The 20,343-nt window shown below is 32.0% G+C and overlaps 1 protein-coding gene across 1 annotated transcript; it reads right to left on the reverse strand.

Annotated features, from left to right (window-relative positions):
- Nucleotides 1-11,033: 11,033 nt before the first annotated feature.
- LOC145332699 (alkaline phosphatase-like) lies at nucleotides 11,034-19,660 on the reverse strand. The gene is made up of 17 exons (XM_080177718.1): nucleotides 19,547-19,660; nucleotides 19,033-19,136; nucleotides 18,527-18,653; nucleotides 18,107-18,186; nucleotides 17,768-17,843; nucleotides 16,355-16,469; nucleotides 15,486-15,588; nucleotides 14,995-15,116; nucleotides 14,503-14,663; nucleotides 14,280-14,402; nucleotides 14,103-14,158; nucleotides 13,683-13,809; nucleotides 13,530-13,571; nucleotides 12,965-13,103; nucleotides 12,462-12,544; nucleotides 11,749-11,848; nucleotides 11,034-11,092 (listed from the first exon to the last, which is right to left on the reverse strand). The coding sequence occupies exons 1-17, from the start codon at nucleotides 19,602-19,604 to the stop codon at nucleotides 11,065-11,067; spliced, it is 1,644 nt and encodes a 547-aa protein (XP_080033844.1). The 5' UTR covers nucleotides 19,605-19,660; the 3' UTR covers nucleotides 11,034-11,064.
- Between the last annotated feature and the right edge of the window lie 683 nt (nucleotides 19,661-20,343).

The following is a 20,343-nucleotide window of genomic DNA, read 5'->3' on the forward strand; positions in this document are numbered from 1 at the left end:
ACTTGTTGCATGCTTTCTCTCCATTCTTCAAATATTGATCTACAAGAGAACATCAGATTTTAATATATTATAATGGATATATTATTACTTAGATCTTACCAGGAATACTTAATTCTTACACCATACTTTAATATTCTCTAATAAAGTGAAACATGCAGTGGTCTAAAACATCAATTCTCCCTTTCCTCCCCTCCTTCTGGATGTTTGAATTAACTAATAAACTAGTTCCATGTTAGCAAGCTAAATTAACGACAAATTTTTCCCTGCCATAATATAAACATGTGTTCTACATCCAATTAGATTAATCACTAAAGATTGACAATAATTTGGGTCTATTCAACCATGCCTAATTTGTTGATTGCATCTTTTATTATTGATCTATTTAACTTGATATTAAACAAGGATGACAAATCCATAAGTAGCGAAGCACAAAAATTCGTGGATGGGACTGACCGTCATTGGTGTTTTCTTCAAACGACCGGAAATTTAATTTTGATATCTTTAACTGAAAAAAATTTGAAAATCGTATCATAAACGCCAAAGATATGGGGGAAAATGTGGAAAATAAAAAAATAACCTAAAACCTGCTAAAAAGCTGACCGACCGCTATTGATGTTTTATAGTTAATTGTGCTCCTTAATGATGGGAATGTTGTCAAAAAAATTCAGCATTCTATCTTTTATAGGAGCTGAGTAAATCCCATTTCCCCCATAGCGTTACGGACTGACGGACGGACAGACTGACGGACCGACCCTAATTATAGAAAAGCTTCGCTTTTAAAAATGATAACCTTAATTCTGAAGAGCTTGAATATTTTTCATTGCAAAACTGAGCTAAATTATGAGAACAACATCCATCTTCTGTTAAGCAAACCACATTTGACACAAATATTAAGAACAACAAAACTTTCATCAAAATCCTTCAATAATATATAAACAATTTTCATAAAAATGTTAGGTTAAGTTTGCTTAAGTTAAAGTCCCTCGCAAGGGCTAGATATAGGGGAAAAACTACTTTGAAAATACGACGAAACGGCCCTTAAAAGGCGTTGCCACGTAAGGGACTATACCCCAATTTTTTGTATGAGATGTTGATATTGATAAAACACTTTTAATTTCGTACTTTTTTGCGGTTCAGCCGCGTGTAAGCCTCAGGTAGCTGTGTTTAGTGCCCTATAAAAATGGGGATAGAAGTCACAGCCCTTGGCCTACCTATTTTATTAACGAAAAGAGATAAGATGTAGGGTATTTCCTGACGTCAATAGAATAGGTAGGCCAAAAGCAGTGACATATATCCCTTTTTTGCCAGGGCACTATAGACAGCTACAAGCCTCAGTAAAATTGTGATTTTAAAATCTTAAAATTCAGTTGGATGTCTAACCTTCTAACCTTGTTTCTAAGCAGGCAATCCATCTTTTCTGAATCTTATTTTTTACACATAAGCGGGTTTAAAATTGAGGCTTATGCGCGGCTGCTGAGCCCTGTTTTTTGTTGTTGTTATAAGAACTTCAACTTTGTTTTTCTTTATAATTAGAGACTATATGCTTCAACAATATCACTGAGATAAAAAAAGCTTTTTAGAGTACATTTTAAAAATGACGTCATACTGACCTACCATTGGTCGAGACAGCGTAAAGTGACACCAAAAAAATGACGTCATACAATAAAGTTGACCAATGAGAGGCCAGTATACACTATAATTGACCAATGGTAAAATTTATACTGGCCTCTCATTGGTTATTTATCGTATGACGTGGCACTTTACACTGTCTCCCATTGGTCAATTAAGATATATACTGGCCTACCATTGGTAATCTAGTTTTTGTATTGGCCTATCATTGGTCATTTGTACTGTATGACGGCATTTTTAAAGGCACTATAAAGAGCTTCATTGAAGAAAAATGTTTTATGAAAGCTGACCAACCAAATTGCTTACCCCTAATAAATCTCAAATTCTATTCTAAATTCCTAGAAGAAGTAGAACCAACCTTGAAAAAAAGTAAATTTTTGAAGTTCTTTATGATGTCTATAAAAAAGGGGATTAATTGAAAAAAAATAGAGTAATGTATTTTTATTATAGGACGTCATTAGGGATACTTTGGGCAAAAGTTTTTTTTTAAATTATCCCTTTTTTTAAAGTTCTTCTAAAGAAGGTGTATCAACTTTTTTGCTTTTTATTTAAGATAGCTAGCCGGTTCTTTCAGTAAGTAGTAGATGTAAAATTTTTCATAGAATTCAGATATGCAATCGGTTTTTTTTGTAGACCTCATTTTTTTAAAGTAATTTAAGTTTTTTTTAAAAATAATTAAGTCGGTTTTAAGGTACTAAAACGCAACAAAATAAAAGAAGAAAATGCCCAGTATGAACAAAAATAGTAAGATCTTTAATTTGACACCTTACTTTTAAAATTCTGTTGAGTAATTATTGAAAAAATCTATTTTTTTAACCTCGGTTTAATAAAAACTTTAGACCTAAATATTTTCCCAAACAGACATAAAAAACATGGGTTCATATATACCTTTAGAATCAGAAAAATATTACGAATCCATTCTAAGCGAAATTGAAAAAGTTTTAAAAAATTGTAATAAAAAATAAAAAAAATAAAAAGTTTATTTTAAGAATTGTAACTACTAAACTAGCCAATCACAAATCGCGAAAATTGACGAATCGCGAAGCTTAACCTATAAAGTTAACCAATAGAATTGCCAAAAAAAAGGAGAACGTTCATACAATATATACAATAGATACTACAATAAATATAGTGATATTACAGAACATGTAAAGAATGAAAAATTATGAACAAATATGCATCAGTCTGTTTATAAACTTCAAAACAATGCAGTTAAAAATACATTATTGTTTCTTGTGTTTAAAAAATATCTGCTACATTGCATTGTCTTTTGTTTAGGTTTTGTTCAGGTTTTATTCAAGCTAACCCTTTAAAGCCGAAAATTATGATTCTTAAAATAAACTTATATTTTTTATTTTAGTTTTATAAAAGTTTTTCAATTTTGCTTAGAATGAATTCGTATTATTTTTCTCATTCTAAAAGTATATATGAACACATACTTTTTATGCCTGTGAGAGGATATTTTTAATTTCAAAGTTTTGATTAATCCGAGGTTAACAAAATAGATTTTTTCAATAATTACTTAACAGAATTTTAAAAGTAAGGTGTCAAATTAAAGATCTTACTATTTTTGTTCATACTGGCCATTTTCTTCTTTTATTTTGTTGCGTTTTAGTACCTTAAAACCGACTTAATTATTTTTTAAAAAAACTTAAATTACTTAAAAAATAAGAGGTCTACAAAAAAACCGATTGCATATCTGAATTCTATGAAAAATTTTACATCTACTATTTACTGAAAGAACCGGCTAGCTATCTTAAATAAAAAGCAAAAAAGTTGATACGCCTTCTTTTGTGAGAAAAAATCTGTTACAGAACTTGTTTATTTCATTTTATGAACAATGTGAAATCAATTGTTGGAATCCTAAAACTAATAGAAATAGTATATTGCTTATATTGCCTCATGAAATCATTTTCACTTTTTATTTCATTCATTTTTTTAAATATCTAAAAATGAAAATAGGTGGACAATTTGAAAATTTAGAAAAACACGAAGTGTTGTTGTTAAATTAGTCAAAGGTGAATTATTGAAAAAATTTTGCCTCAATAAAATCAGTTTGCCTCACTAAAATTTTAGTGAGGCAAAATTATCCCCTCATAATTTTTAGTGAGCCTCACTGATTTTAGTGAGGCAAACTGATTTTAAGAATTCACCACATGTTTGCGACTACAGATTGAAAATTACACATGCAAAAACTTTCTCTTTGTGCATATATACAGGGACTGTCGGTAGGGGGGGGGGGGGGGGACAATGGGCTGTTTATTATACTAGTCCCCAAAGTTTTATATAAAGTTTTCTTATTTGTTGGATAAACAACTTAGGGGACTTTTATTGAATTTTGATTGGTTGGTTTATTAAGTTTCTAAACGTTTCAACTACTAAGTGTTATCTACAGAAGGGTAATTTTGGGTTTAATCAATTTAATGGCCATTGTCTTATCCCTGGCATATATATATTATATGTGAATATAAGGGGGCGGAGGGGAAGGTGAATATAATCTATACATTAGTGTGGCCCAAATGAAGGTTTAAATCGCTTTTCAATGTGCGGAATGTAAAAATAGGTTATGTATTGTTTGTAGATTTCAGTCCTATAATTGATTTTAAGAAAAAATCTATCGCTAATTCGTCAAATGCATATTTATTTTCACCTTTTCTTCCCCAAATTAAGAAAGCTTTACACAAGATAATAAGCAAAACATCAAATTTTCTGTCTGTTTGTTTACAAACATTGAAATAAAATATTAAAATCACCAGGAATAAACATATGAAGAAAGAAAGTATTAAAATATATTTATGTACAATTACAATAATTTGGGAAAGCTAATTCATACTGCAAAATCATTGAAATAAAAATAATTAAAGATAAGCCTTACTCTTTATTCCTGGATTAATAATAAACAATCAAATTATTTTTTGCAATATTAATTTTTTTATTAGTATCCTTTTTTTTAAAGTTGAATATGAGAATAAGTATATTATTTATTTTTTTACCTTCATTTAATTTTTTATTTAAATAAATTGTCTCTTTATTGGCGCTAATGTCTGTTGAGCCATGAAATTTATTAAAAACACTTTTTCCTATTTTATGTCTTTAAAACGTATATTTTTTAGAGTTTTTCATCATTTCTCTTTTAATAAGACTAATAGCTACTGTTTTAGTTCAATTTCTTACACAAATTATCAATTTAAGTTTTTCGGAATTATTCGGCAGGAATGGCAGTTCTGCCTACTTTTTATAATTGCTTCATATTTGAACTCTTGTTACATTATTTTAGGTTGGCAGTTCTTTAATTATTTCTTGTTAAAATCATGAAAATATGAAGTTTTTGATAAAAAGCTTAGGATTGAAATTTCGAGATCAATTTTCATTGTAGAGAGGTCTAGTTTTCACTAAAAGGTCTACTTTTGAGCCGCAAGGTATCCGCAAATTGATATGGTAAAGATTTAAAAAATCATGTTTTTTTGGGCCAGTCTACTATACATTACACTTTTTTAATTTAACCCCCCCCCCCCCCCCCCTCCCCTTCAACTATATCATGCCAATGCTCTTTAAAAAACATAATAAAAATCATGACCCTGGTTATAAACATTTTGTTCACAGGTTCTTTGAAGATAATGCAAAATTATTATTTATCGCATCGCATTTTCCGCCTAAAAAAATTTAAAAATTGTTGGACCCGAGGTTTCGAAGCCCTTGCTAACAAAACTGGTATCAATGTTATGATTTTTTATTTTAATATTCGTGGAAAATTGTCTGTTATACGATGCTATACATGATTCTTCAGTATGACTGAGAATCGGTTCTAATCCAGCGGATTTTGACCACCAAAATCATTCTCTCTAACCATACCCATCTTTTATTTTAAAATTAGAATACTAGTTATTTATCGTATCGTATTTTATGTGATTTATGTTCATATTAAAATAAAAAATTATAAGTTGTTTTTGTTAGCCTTTGATTTTTCAGTATTACTGAGAACCGGTTTTAACAATGACAAATTCGCAAAATTCACAAAAATTCTTTTTAAAAAATTGAGGGCATTTTTTTTGGTTTTTGGGGAGGTTGGGGGTGTCCCACCCCCCAAGAAAATAGCCTAAAACCACCTCAGGACCAGTAGGTATATTCCCTGAAGAATAGAATCAATCGGTTCAGTGGTTACCGAGATCTTAAGGGACGGACGGACAGACGAATAGACATCATTCTACTTTGTAATATAGATGAAAATTTTAGATTTTTGACAATTACAAAATAGTTAGTTATCGCATCATATTATAGACAGCTTTCTGCAGATATTAAAATGAAAAATTATAAGATAAAAACAATAATAACAAAACTGTTATGTTTAAGTTTTGTGATTTTTATTTTAATATTCGTGGAAAATTGTCTGTAATACGATGATTTTTCTGTATGGCTGAGAATAAGTTCTAATCCATCGGATATTATTCGATTTCGAAGCCATACTGTAATAGTTATTTCTCGCATCGTATAATAAACAGCTTTCCGCAGATATAGAATGTACAATTATAGGATTAAAACCAGTTTTTTTAAGCCCCGAGGTGCCGAAAGCTACATTTCTATATTCATAGGTGTATATAATACGATGCTAAACATAGTTTTTTCGTATGGATGAGAACCGGTTCCTATCCACCGGATTCGAAGCCATACTGTAAAAAATAATTATTCCATAAAGAAATATATTTACATTATATTTTCACTGATCACCAAGCTAGATATATAACTGAGAAATGATAACACTTTCTCTTTGAACGCTTTTTCAATGTTAAAAAAATTTTTTTTGGAATGATGCAGCATTTCTATAAGTAAGGTCGCAGCATTTCTATACGTTAGGTCGATCAGTGGCCATGGCTCAACACATAGCTTATCCGATGGTGGTCGGTGAGGTGACGGGTTCGAATCTTGGCATAAAGATGTTGAGAATGGCTTTTACAGATGCGCGTCATAAAAATAATTAAAGTAGGAGGAATGCCTTGACCCAAATTATTACCAAACACAGCAAGGTCTTAAATCTTAAGTAAGCAATTAAAGAGTTGATTGTCTGTTGGATGTTACTTTACTGGGTGTTTGGGCGTTTAGATTATCAAGATTAATTATGAGATGAGGAAACATATCTAATGGTTCTTAAATTTTAAGATCTTAAAAACAAATTCATTTATCAGAAAAAAAATTAAAAAAGGTTTAATACCATGTAAAATACTATAGGCTTCGCCCCTAGCCTCTAGGGGCTTTGCCCCATGAGGTTTAAAAAATATATTTAAAAATTTTCTGGTGCTGCCAATTTATGTGAAGTAGTTTCCCCAGAATTTTTTTTTTTTTGGGGGGGGGTGAGTTTTCATTATAGGGGGGGGGGGCAGACAGACGGACAGACATTAAGCTTCTTTGTATTATAGATGATGCGTCTTATTTTATGTTTGAACAATTATATATCTTTGCAATTTTAACATCTATAAATTGTTATTCTGTACTGATTGTTAAAAATCCCATTCAACTAAAGGTCAAAATCTTAGATATAAAACTATCATTTTCCTATAATATTATTATAGTTATACTTCTACAGGATGCTTTTAGGCTATTTTTGACACCTCCATCCCCTTGAGACCAGGAGCAAAGGAACTAGTAAATTAAAGTGTGTCTCGTCCTCTTTTTGAGGAAGCATTAGTCCTTCTAGTCCAGAATTAATTCCTCCCTTTATTCCTTACACAAAATTGTGTATTGATTGTTCGCCGCAGAAATGTGAGTAGAGAATGAAGTGCGGCATTTGAGAAGCATTACTTTTTGGAGAATTGGAGCAAAACAAAGATATTGTGAGACTTATAGTTGGTCAGGGGCGAAATTGTAGGCGGTCATGTCATAATGTATTATAATTTGTACCATTTGCTTTTCATTTTACCTTTGCGCGTTATGCACGTAATTAGTCTTGTTTATTAATAACTTCTTTGGTCTTAAGTTTCTAGGTTTTACTTTGTTTGTAAATATGTATGTTTTTGTTCTTGGTTTGAATTCTGCGCGGATCAGTATATCATAAACTTTTGTTTCCCACGTCACATTAATATGTTTTATTTTGGAGCGAAGCAATTATCTAATTAATGTGCTTATGTTTGTCGACTGTCATCAGGCTGACAACAAATAATGTTGTACAAAAAAAGTCAAAAAATAACCTAAAACAATCCAAAGACATTTTGAATGAAGATTCCATAAAAGTACAAAAAAATCAGCAAGTTCCTAGATCTTTAGCTAAAGACAAAAAAACTACTTTATTTATAGACTAGCGGCTACGCCCCTAGAGGCCTCTAGGGACACGTACAATTGTTTTTTTTTCAATCTATTTCAAAATCAGCTATTTACCAAAATTATTTTTTTTCGCCGCTAGATCGTGTTTTTTTATGTTTTTAGCTAATTGCAAAAATGTCTGCAGGGCGGCGTTTTTTTTATATTTTTGTCGATTTCTCTGGGGAGGGTGGTAATAATCTCCCCCAAAATAGTTATAAACCTTCAAAGAACCTATGACAAGCTACCCTGTTAAGGAGAACCCGAACGATTCAGAAGTTAGCGAGCATCTTCGGTACAAACAGACAAACATCCTGTTACTTTATTACAAGGATATAAGCAACCTTAGGCCTATTAGCACTAATTTTATAGGAATATACTTTCTAGTCGAGTAATACCAAGCTTTCAACATTTTTTCTAACATTTTTTTTCTTTTACCAACATCGAATTTAATTCGATAAAAATCACGAAACCTATACATGCTATTCAGCTGTCTTTGGTGTGCAACACTTAGTAGAATTGTCGACATTTTTATTTGAACTCCAAATTTTATTTTAAAGAAGTTGTATCAACTTTTTTGCTTTTTATTTAAGATAGCTAGCCGGTCCTTTCAGTAAGTAGTAGATGTAAAATTTTTCATAGAATTCAGATATGCAATCGGTTTTTTTTGTAGACCTCTTATTTTTTAAGTAATTTAAGTTTTTTAAAAAAATAATTAAGTCGGTTTTAAGGTACTAAAACGCAACAAAATAAAAGAAGAAAATAGCCAGTATAAACAAAAATAGTAAGATCTTTAATTTGACACCTTACTTTTAAAATTCTGTTGAGTAATTGTTGAAAAAATCTATTTTTTTAACCTCGGTATAATCAAAACATTAAACCTAAATATTTTCTCATACAGACATAAAAAATATGGGTTCATATATACCATTAGAATGAGAAAAATAATATGAATCCATTGTAAGCAAAATTGAAAAAGTTTTAAAAAATTGTAATAAAAAATAGAAAAAATAAAAAAGTTATTTTAAGAATTGTAACTACTAAACTAGCCAATCACAAATCGCAAAAATTGACGAATCGGGAAGCTTAATCTATAAAATTAACCTATAGAATTGCCAGAAAAAAAGGAGAACGTTCATACAATATATACAATAGATACTACAATAAATATAGTGATATTAAAGAACATGTAAAGAATGAAAAATTATGAACAAATATGCATCAGTCTGTTTATAAACTTCAAAACAATGCAGTTAAAAATACATTATTGTTTCTTGTGTTTAAAAAATATCTGCTACATTGCATTGTCTTTTGTTTAGGTTTTTTTCAGGTTTGGTTTAAGCTAACCCTTTAAAGCCGAAAATTATGATTCTTAAAATAAACTTATTTTTTTTATTATAGTTTTATAAAACTTTTTCAATTTTGCTTAGAATAGATTCGTAATATTTTTCTGATTCTAAAGGTATATATGAACCCATGTTTTTTATGTCTGTTTGAGAAAATATTTAGGTCTAAAGTTTTTATTAAACCGAGGTTAAAAAAATAGATTTTTTCAATAATTACTCAACAGAATTTTAAAAGTAAGGTGTCAAATTAAAGATCTTACTATTTTTGTTCATACTGGCCATTTTCTTCTTTTATTTTGTTGCGTTTTAGTACCTTAAAACCGACTTAATTATTTTTTTAAAAAACTTAAATTACTTACAAAATAAGAGGTCTACAAAAAAACCGATTGCATATCTGAATTCTATGACAAATTTTACATCTACTACTTACTGAAAGGACCGGCTAGCTATCTTAAATAAAAAGCAAAAAAGTTGATACAACTTCTTTATTTCTTTTGTTGGTTATACCTTATTCCTGCATCGCCACCCACCTCCTATTTTAAAGGGACTGTGAACGTAAATTTTTCTCATCTTAATATCAAATCTTAACATTATCTCATTCATAATATCTCACAGATAGAGCAAAACGCGCTTTTGTTTGCTTAAAAAACGGCTTTTTCCGACGATTTTTATAAGGTACGGGGAAAGGAACAAATTTTCCGTATTATATAAAATGCAGGGATCGGAAGCCTCACGTAAGCCGCGTGTAAGCCTCAGTGAAATCGTGATTTTATCACTATAAAATTCAGCTGGATGTATAAAACGGCTCTTTAGCAGACAATCCTTCTTTCTGAATTTTTTTTTTCTGCTCACAAGCAGGTTTAAAACTGAGGCTTATGCGCGGCTTACGTGAGGCTTCCGATCCCTGATAAAATGTGCATTAAATTGCTTTTTTCTCCCAATATAGCTAAAATTAAACTTTTTCACATAGTTAAGCTGACTTTTTACGTAATCCTTGCTTTAATCCAATGTATAGTTACTTAGAAATTGATAAAATAAGCAATATTTTTTTATTGAAAACCAAATACAATAACAAAGCCAGAAACAGGTTTTTTATTAGTATCCAATTAACTTTAAATGGCCCATCTCTCGCCCACCTTTAATTACAAATTTGTAAATAATAAAGACGCAATATTTCTTTATTAACAGTCTGATAAAAGTGTAAGCTAATTCTCCAAAGTGGGTTATTTATTGTTCAACACAATAAAAAAGGATATTATTATTTTATATAACCTATGAGATTCAACCCTTTGTAGACAGTGAGGTATTTTTTTTGTCAATAATACGAATTTAAAATATGTCTTTATTACCTAATTACTACGTTATAAAAAAACGAATTGGCAATTTTATAGCATAAAATAAATCCTTAACAGTAAGTAAATTGTTTCAACTATATATGACAAGTTAAATATCCCTACAAAGATTATAAGAAACAAAAACGTTCAGATTTTTCCTGTTTTTTCCTTTTTCCCTCTCAAAATACCATAAAATCAAGGAATTATTTCTGGATATTTTTGTGAATAGGACATTTTTGGTTGATCAGTGTAGTGAAATGTGCTTAGTAAATGTTAAGATTTGATAATCAGATGAGAAATTTTTACGTTCACACTCCCTTTAAAAGTAATGTCATTTCTTTAAGGGAAAGTTTATTTTTTAACTCCCTGAACACATAAGAAATATCAAAAAATTTTATTTCTTAGTTTGTTAGTATATAATTATTATTTATTTTAAATAGATAAGACAATTTACATGACGTCAATTTTTATCTTCTTGTGGCAGCTTCAATGCATCTAAAAAAACGTATAATTTTGTAAATTTTATAATCTAAATATATTTATTTATAATAATGTACCCTGGGTAATGCCTTGGCTCATAAACTGGTGCAACTTTTTACCATTTACATTTAAGATTCTCAGACAAAGGTCGTGCTGTCAAATGGTAGGTTGTCTGTTGGATGTCACTTAACCTAACACCCTTGGGTATTAGAGTATCGCATCCCATTACAAGCGGACGATGCTATAGATTTTCTAGATGATCACATTAAAATCGAAGAAGAAGACCGCTTTACGAGGTAAAGTATGGACTATGAATGGAAAGAATCATTTACCTTTTGCCTTTCATAAAATTATTCTTATTATAAATGTTTATTGTTGAAGGGTTAGTATAGATTCGAAACCTAGCATTACTGACTGATTGACAGACAAACAGACTTCTAAAAATAAATGTTAAATTTTACCCATGGATCTATAGGGATCAGACAATGGCCGATAAATTAGGTTAAAACTAGGAGTTGAAATGTTTGGATATTCAACTTTAAGAAACAAATAATCAAGGTTCATTAGAGTTTTTTAAGGTTGTTGAGCAAACGAATAAGGAAACTTTATTATAAAGCTTTGGGGACTAGTGTAATAAACAGCCCAATGTCCCCTCCCTGCCTGAATTTTACCTGTCCTTGTTAGAATGAGGACCAATACAGGCAGCATAGGACATAACATGGGCAATGTAGGACTGTTGGTGAACTCCATGGAACAGGTGGGACATAGGACCTAAACAATTCAAGGTATCTGCTTGTTTATCTATTCAATGAAAAAAATGTTCATTTGGAACCTAAATTATTTAGAAAACATATTCATCCTATTATATAAAGTAGTATTCTTTTTGTCTGTAGCAAATTATCTCGCTTAACTGCTCAACCGTCATTCTTCCACTTTACAGGGTAGCTTCTCATATGTCCTGGGAAGGTTTTTAACTATTTTGGGGGAAGGTACCACCACCCTCCCAAGAGAAATCAACCCCTAGAAATCTTTTTTACTAATATTACAAACAAATTCAACTCCCCCCCCCATCCTCAAGTGCCCCTAGAGGCATCTAGGGCGTAGCCGCTAGTATTTCAGAAACAAATACCTTACAGATTATCTATAAGTCTTATTAAATACAAAAATAAGTACATAGACTATATTCTTGACAAAAGTAAATGATAGATTCAAATATCGGTCCGACATTGGATCGTAACTAAAGATGTTTAAATGGTTCCTACTGTTGCTATGTCAGATGCACGACATAAACAGTTAGAGCATTACTGTGCACAGTTAGGTTATGAAATCATCTTTTGTTTTTCTAGCATGGCCTAATGAAGTTTAATTCAACTATTCTAATCACCTGCAGCCCAAATGCCAACATCATCACCACCATGAGTTTCAGAACCAAGAGGAACAGCACTTGCTTGATAATAACGGTATTCCCTGAAACAAAACAAAAAAAACATAGTTTATTGTAAACTAAAGTGTACGCCTCTAGGGGCCATTAAGGGTTGAGGGAGGAGGAAAGTATTCGCCCCCCCCCCCCCCCACTTTAATATGTAGTTTTAAAGTTTTGGCACCCTTGCAGGAATGGAAGTCCAGGAAGTCAGGAAGTAGTGCCACCTAGTGTTACTTTAAAAATATTTTTTATAGTTTTCGCAATTTATCTTGAGAGTTTTGCGGTACCCTCCCCCATAATAGTTATAAGCCTTCCTAGAAACTATTTGAAGCTTTATTGAAAAGGAGAACATTATCAAACAGATAGACACAAACAGATCCTGATAAACTAATCTATAAATTTACAACAAAAAAATCTACATTTCAACTTTTTCATTCTGGATTGACATTTATAATTCTTTGTACCTAGACTCTTCGGGTGTAGCAGGTCTGACGATTTCTCCATCAGCTGATACACTGTTCTTCTCAAATCCATGTCCATTACCATAGGTCAGGATGGTAAATGATTCATGATCAGATGCATGATCAGCACCATAACCATCACCTATAGATATGTAGGATATAATATATAGTGTAGTATGGGATTAGTACACCTCAGATAGACCATATGTGGGTCAGTGTGAGGAATTATAACTAACTCCGTTTATGATTGCTGGGTTAGAGGGTGTGGCAGTCAGCTTATACTAACAATGAAATCAATTCGAAAAAAATCACACAACCTATGTGTGGTTTTTAGCACTATGTGTCATTGGGGGGCAACACTAAGTAGAATTGGCGACCTTTTTATCTGACCCCCAAACATTATCTTAGATTTATTTCGCTTGTTGGTTATACCTTATACCTGTGTACCTGTGTAGATGTCTTGGTAGCTTAGGGATGCAGATTAGTGACATATGTTAAACATTAACCAATAATTAATCAAAAGGATGTTAAAAATGTATAATTGGAATATTTACAAATGATATCTTACCATGAACTTCCTTAGTGATATCAGAAAATCTTCCAGTGTAACCTGAACATTTATATATTTGTGACATAACATCAACTAATCATATCTTTTTATGCAATTTTAGAAGAAAAAAATCTTGCTTTCTATCTTGTATGGAGATGATGCAAATCTTACCTCCAATTGACATGGTATGACTGTGATCAGCAGTAACAATAAAGAGAGTTTCCTCATCACCAAGCATTTCATGAGCAGCTTGAACTGCCCTTTCCATACCAACTGTCTCACTTAGAGCACGGGTAGCCTAAAGATTATAGATTGATCTAATAATTGATTTCATTGTTTCTAATCAAATTGTTAACCTTCAAATAAATCCATAAATATACATGCATAACCAGACAACTTACTGGATCCCTCTGTTGGGGACCTTTTTTGTCAGTAAGCAAATTGCTCTGTAGCAACTTGGCTGTGTCAATATTCCTGATGCTATTGTTTGATTTTCAAAGACTAAAATTCGGCACAGCTCAGGGTCCTCGGGGTGGGGACATACAGGTTTTTAACCCCTTCCCCCTCTATTGTTAAAGTCTAATAACTTACATGTGAAGAATGGTGGGCATGATCAATCAAACCTCCCTCAACCATCAAGAAGAATCCTGAATGAAATTTTAACTGGTAGTACTTGAATTTAACAGTTACAAATGTTAGCATTAATAGATTTCTGTATTGTAATAGGCCATAAAATAATTAAAACATCTAGCTAAAAAGGTATAGTACCTGCATCTCCTGCTTTGTTATCCAAGTAGTTGATGGCATATCTGGTCAATTCCTCCAAAGTAGGAATTTCAGAATCAGGTTCATATTCATCTTCATAAGGCAAATAGCTCCAGGAAAAGAGACCTGTAAAGCAAAAACTAGTGTTATAAGGTTTAATTTACACCTTTAAATTTTGAACACTTTTCCACTTTTTAATCATTTATAGATTTTCTAAGTAACACACCTAGAAGTTTGTCAGAAGTCATTGTCAATTCCTCCATCATTTGAGTCCTATTCATCAGGAACTTTCCAGTTGGATTCATTGCTTGCCATTCATCAATCAGATTTCTCTCATCATTTCGGTGGCAATTCCAAAAGTTGCTGGTGTAATCAAAATCCTTGTGTCTAAAAGTTCATAATAGTTATTTCATGCATCATATTATAAACAGCTTTCCGCGGATATAAAAATGTACAATTATAAGATTAAAACCAGTTTGTTTAGCCCCGAGATACTGAAGGCACAGGCTAAAAAATCTGGCCTTAATCTTATGATTGTACATTTTCTATTCGAAGAAAACTGGATTTAATATGATGCTAGACATGATATTTCCATATGGCTAAGAACTGGTTTTAATCAACCAGATATTAATCGGTTTCAAAGCAATAAGGGAAAAAATAGTATTCCATATGTTATAGTTTTTGTCATTAAATATATTAATTATCTTCTAATTGTTACCTTTCATCAGGATCAACAAGATCATAGTTGACAAAGGCAGCAAGTCCTCCACTGAAGATTAGGTCTGTTTCCTTGGCAGGACTGTCTTCAATCATTTGCAGAGCAATGTCTTTATGGATACCCTAGAGAACAGTTGTTTATGATAAATAGAGTAAAATTTGCTATTTTTCTGAGGAAGTAAAATGTATTTGGAGGAAATAGAAAAAAAAATCATAATTAATTTTTCTAATTGACAGTAGGTCTAAAAGTTGAACAAACTAATGGACTTCAATTGTGACTGAATGCATGGTGGGATCAATTTATCAAATTAATGATAATCAAATGATAGAGCAAAAAATTAGTAAATAAATAACTACTACATACACAGACTAGTTGGATTATTAAATAGACATTGATATCCAAAATATTAACTGGGCAATTATGAATAAAACTTCAAAGTTTAGCATCATATAAATATTATCAGTGTTTATTGGATTGATGTGATAGTGTACCTGTTGACTTCCCATATCAGAATCACATTCCCAGAATCTGTTGGCAGATTTAGCATACAAGGCAGCTGGTGTTGCATGGGTAGCACGGGTGTTACTGATGAAACCTAAAAATTTTTAATTTATATATATTTTACAGGGAAGCATCACTTAAGTTTCTGTTTAGTTTTAAATCAATTCAAAACAACCACCCTACTTTTAATTTACTTTTTTTCTATATAAATTTTTTTCATTCTAAAATTAGTCTTTATGTTTTAACCCAAATCCCTAGAGTTTGGTAATGAATGCAAAATAATGTTTGATAATTTTAATAATTCCTTTTGACTTATATAAACAATTTTTTATTGTTATTAATTACCTTATCTTAAAAAGATTAGCTAAGTCAACATTTTCTAAAAATTAATCTTCAATTACACAGAAAGTACAGAGTTCAAATACCGTGAAACATTTCAAAATCATGCTGAATTCAACAGAATAACATTATTGACATGCTCATAAGTCACACCATTAAGGTTACCAAATTCATTATTCTTTTTAATTGAATCATGCTGTATTTAACAGAATAACACCAATGATATGCTTGTGTGTCACACCACATATGTTTCCAAATTCTTTTTATTTTTTAAAATTAATCTTTTTATTTTGGAAGTATGGATCTGGATCTGATTTATTTTCGTTAGAAATAAAATAATGTATTGATTGCATTATAGACAATTTGAACAAAATACAAATCAAGTGTAATTTTTATGATTAATTTTAAAAATTTAGACCTATTTGATTACTGGACTATTTTACAAAATATATTTTTTTACGTTTAATATTAAAGACATCATCTAAAATTAGAATTACAGCTATTGGCCTCTAACAAACTCCCTGTTTTCATGCCAGCAGCTTGGGCCCAGTCCAGGATGGTTTCCAGAGGTTCAGAGTATTCAGAAGAAGCAGCATCATCATATCTGATGTGAGAGTCAAATCCAAGAGTGTAACCCTATATTGTATAACTTTATATCAAACATACTTTAATATATATACTATTCAACAAATAGCATTAAATCTTCCCTTAGCCAATGCAGTCTTTCATAGCCATTGTATATGGAATGAAATGGAATAATTTTACCAAGGTCAGGATCACATGAAGTTCAAGGAAAAAAAAAAATTTTTGTGAGGGGGGTCAAAAATGGGGGGTCGGCGGTTGAACAGCAGGGGTCATATGGGGTGACGGAGTCCGATTTTGAAAAGGAAAATTGCTATAGATTCTTGAATGCCGTCCGGAGGTGAGACAATTGGAATTTTGAAAATCGGAGCAAAAACGCGCGCGCAGCGCGCGCGCAAAGTTGAAAATTGCGGGAAAAAAGGGTAAAAGGTCCATTTCCCTCAAAATATCCTCTCGTTTTTTTATCGTTAATAACGCGCAGGATTTCCAAGTTACCTTAATTTCCTTTTAAACCCTGAAAATATGGCAAAATGCCATCGCAAAAAATCATGACCCAACATTTTCCCCCAACTGGCGGAAAAGTTAGAGCACTTCAAAAATTTTTTTACCAGGCCTGCCGTATTGGCCACTGTGGGCCTCCCGGAGGGGCTACAAAAAATCTAAAGGTACCTATAGAACCACAATGGCCGGCTCTAACTATCATTTATTGTTGCCGGAGGCAATTGCCGGCCGTCTTCCGGCCTTAAATTGGCGGCAAAGTTAGTGCATCAAAAAAATGACCATTTTTTGACGTGTTTTTCGCGCGTAGCGCGGCGTGTGTTTGGGGCAAAGCCACGTGTATTCCAACTTTTTTGTAGTCCATCCCAAGCCGGTTCAGCAGATGTGCGGCCGGAGGTGGTCGGCCTAGCCGTTTGGCCGGCAGCATCCGTCAAAGGTCGCGAAAATCGTCAAAAATCGCTGTTTTTGCGGATGTTTGGCGGGCTGGTGCGGCCAGAACGTGCGGCCGACCGGCTTGGGACACATATCCCTGGATTCTATAGGCCATTGCCCTTCATTGCTATTTTGCACAATTTTTTTCCCCCAATTACCCTGGCCAGGACGGCCGTCCAAAGTGGACAGGGTCAAAATCGGCCAAAAACCGTCAAAAAACGCTGTTTTTGCCGTATTTTCAACAGCCCACCACGGCCGAACCGGTAGGACGGCAGACCTGACAGGCACATCCCTAACACGGGTTGGCCATGCCGGTTTTGGGGATATAAAAAAAATTGACCCCCATTTATGTGTCTTTTGTAAATTAGCCAACAAGATCTTATTGAACAAACAAGCACTGCACATAAAGTTTGATATAATTCCTCAGTTTTAGCTCCAGCAAAGATAGCAGTAGCAGTGGCTGCACTGTCAGGAACCATGTAGTTGATACTGTAGGTCTAAATAGAATTATTTATTCTTTATTACAGCATTATTAATTATTCTTTTTAGCATAACCACCATTTAACAAAACATTTGTACAAGTTATAATTACTGAATAATTTACTTTGATGAAAATCAAATAAAGTATTTTTTTACACTCTGGCATACAAAACAAAATATGTCATATCTATACCAATTCATTTTTTTGGCAGAAAAATACAGGTAGGTGAAATAGTTTTTTTTTTAGCTAAAGATTTATTCTATTATTGTAATACTTAACCTTGCTGTGAGCTACATTAGGAAAGGTTTCCCAGTAAATATCAGCAGAATTGCCCTCTGTTAGATCTCCTTGTTGGGTTTCTAAAAATTAAATTTGTTATGGGCTACATATGTAGTGCATCTTAGGGTCTGGTCTGTCAGTATGTATAAAGTTGTCTGAAATTGTGGAAAAATAGAATATTCGTCAATAAATGAAAAAGATGTTAAATTAAGCATGGTATTTGATTTTAAATGAACCTTAAAGCAGCTTATAGTGCCTAATTAGGTCATACAATACAAATGACCAATGATAGGCCAGTATAGTTATACATTTTACAATTGGTCAATCACAATGTATACAGACATATAATTGGTCATGTGTATTGCATGATGTCATTTTTTATTATGCACTATAAGCTGCTTTATGAACCTTGTACTGTACCTGTATTATTGACCAGAAACTGTCCCTTATAAACTCTGGCAGCTGTCACAGTAGGTAAACTCATTCCATCCCCAACAAAGATGATGATGTTCTTGGCTCTTCCATTGTTCTCTTTCTTGCTCAAGGCCTAAAACAGAGTAAGTGAATTGGAGTTGAGGAACTTGAGTAAAGCTCTATTGCAATATTTTAATTTGGCAATTTCCTTTTAAGTGCCTAGTTGACCACTGAACCGACCCCATTCTTATATATTATTAAATTTAAAAGTGGACGGAGGTTAGTTTTTAATTTGTTATTTTATTACTTCAAGTATAGTGAGAAAAAAATTTACACCCTCCACCCTCCCCCCTCCACAATTTTCAATTTTTTCTCCTAAATTAGGATTTAAGTTACAAAAGGTTAATTTTGTTAGCAAATTATCGAATTTGTATTATTAATATATTAATTTTGTTAAAGAAAGATAATTTTTCTACATTCAAAGAGGAAGATGTTTTAAGCTTTGAACTTACTCTTGAAAGTTCTTCTTCTCCCTTAGCAAACCAGAATTCAGTGGTTTCCAAGTCCTCCAGGTAGTTAGTGTCCTTTAATCCTCTATTTTTCACATGATCTTTATCTTCAATAAAATTATTATTATACACTAGCGGCTACGCCATTTCAATCATCTAAGGGCACCTTTAGCTTTTAAATATTAAACATAATTATTTTGATGTATGTTTGTTGTATGTTTTTTATATGGACCATTTTTTGGAAGGTGGGACGGGGATGTTGCACACTCCCTACCACACCAATTGCTTAAAAATCTTCCCAAAAAAACTAAAAGAAATCTTTAAAATCTAAAATTCACCAAAAATTTTAGAATGAGTTGTCCAGTCGTTTGTGCGATCTTTGAGGCAACACAAACATCTCACTACTATATAGAATAGGATAAAAATAATAAAAGTTTATCTTATGACTGTTACTTAATCCTGGTACCCATCGGAAATAATCTTATTCTTGTTTACTGGTCCTAAAATTAACATTTACCTATTTTATGTGAAGAACAAAGCAGACAAACTGCTGTAAGTAATATTAATCTCAACATTTTTGGCAATACAAATTATTCACCTAAAATTTGTTTCATTATACATGGTGTTTTTATTTAACTCATAAATTGGAGGGGGGGGGGGGGTAGGAAGGTAAAAGCACTTCCAACCCCTCAGCTTTTTCTGTCTTATTCTCTATTTAGGTAAGAGGCAATAATAAAGTAACCTTTTAAGTGTAATAATTACACACTACTAGAAACTGGAATGTTCGATATATCTGCAACCTGTAGCCCAAAGGGTGCCAGCAAACCTTGTTGGGTCATCATAAAATCATTTATATTGCTTTAAGAGTTTAAGCCGACAAAATATAATCCCAAAATATTTAAAAATAGAGGCTGGTAAAAGCGTCTCCTAAAAATAGGGAGAAATGTTACAACATTTCGCAAATCTATTCAGATTGACGTCATATTAGAAATATGAAGTAAATTTGGTATGTTAGCCAAAAGTTTTTTTTTAATTTGTCTCTTTTTGTAGGAAATATTTTTACCAGCTTCTAAGTAGTATTTAGCAGAATAAGTGACAACAAGATTGAACTTTAGGGTAGCATCATTGAAAATGATTGTATTCAGTAATGATCACTTTCACAAACTAAAAAGGCCCTAAGTTATCTCTTCAATTTTTTCTTATCTTTTAACTAATAACTTTTTTAAGTTAAAAAATTAATCTTACTTACAGGGTGGGGCAAATAAGACCGGACAAATTCTAACTTCTAAACAAATGAACATAAAATCGTCAATT

The sequence above is a fragment of the Acartia tonsa genome, chromosome 11, assembly GCF_053477335.1.
Source record: "Acartia tonsa isolate MP-2025a chromosome 11, ASM5347733v1, whole genome shotgun sequence".
Classification (NCBI taxonomy): Eukaryota; Metazoa; Arthropoda; class Copepoda; order Calanoida; family Acartiidae; genus Acartia; species Acartia tonsa.

Excerpts from the sequence above, each read along its gene's own strand:
- LOC145332699 (XM_080177718.1), bottom strand. The coding sequence starts at position 19,604 with ATGTTGAGATTAATATTACTTACAGCAGTTTGTCTGCTTTGTTCTTCA. Across the intron at positions 15,589-16,354 it reads GCTGCTGGCATGAAAACAGG|TTTCATCAGTAACACCCGTG; the intron begins GAGTTTGTTAGA and ends AAAATTTTTAGG. Across the intron at positions 14,664-14,994 it reads CTTGTTGATCCTGATGAAAG|ACACAAGGATTTTGATTACA; the intron begins GTAACAATTAGA and ends ATGAACTTTTAG.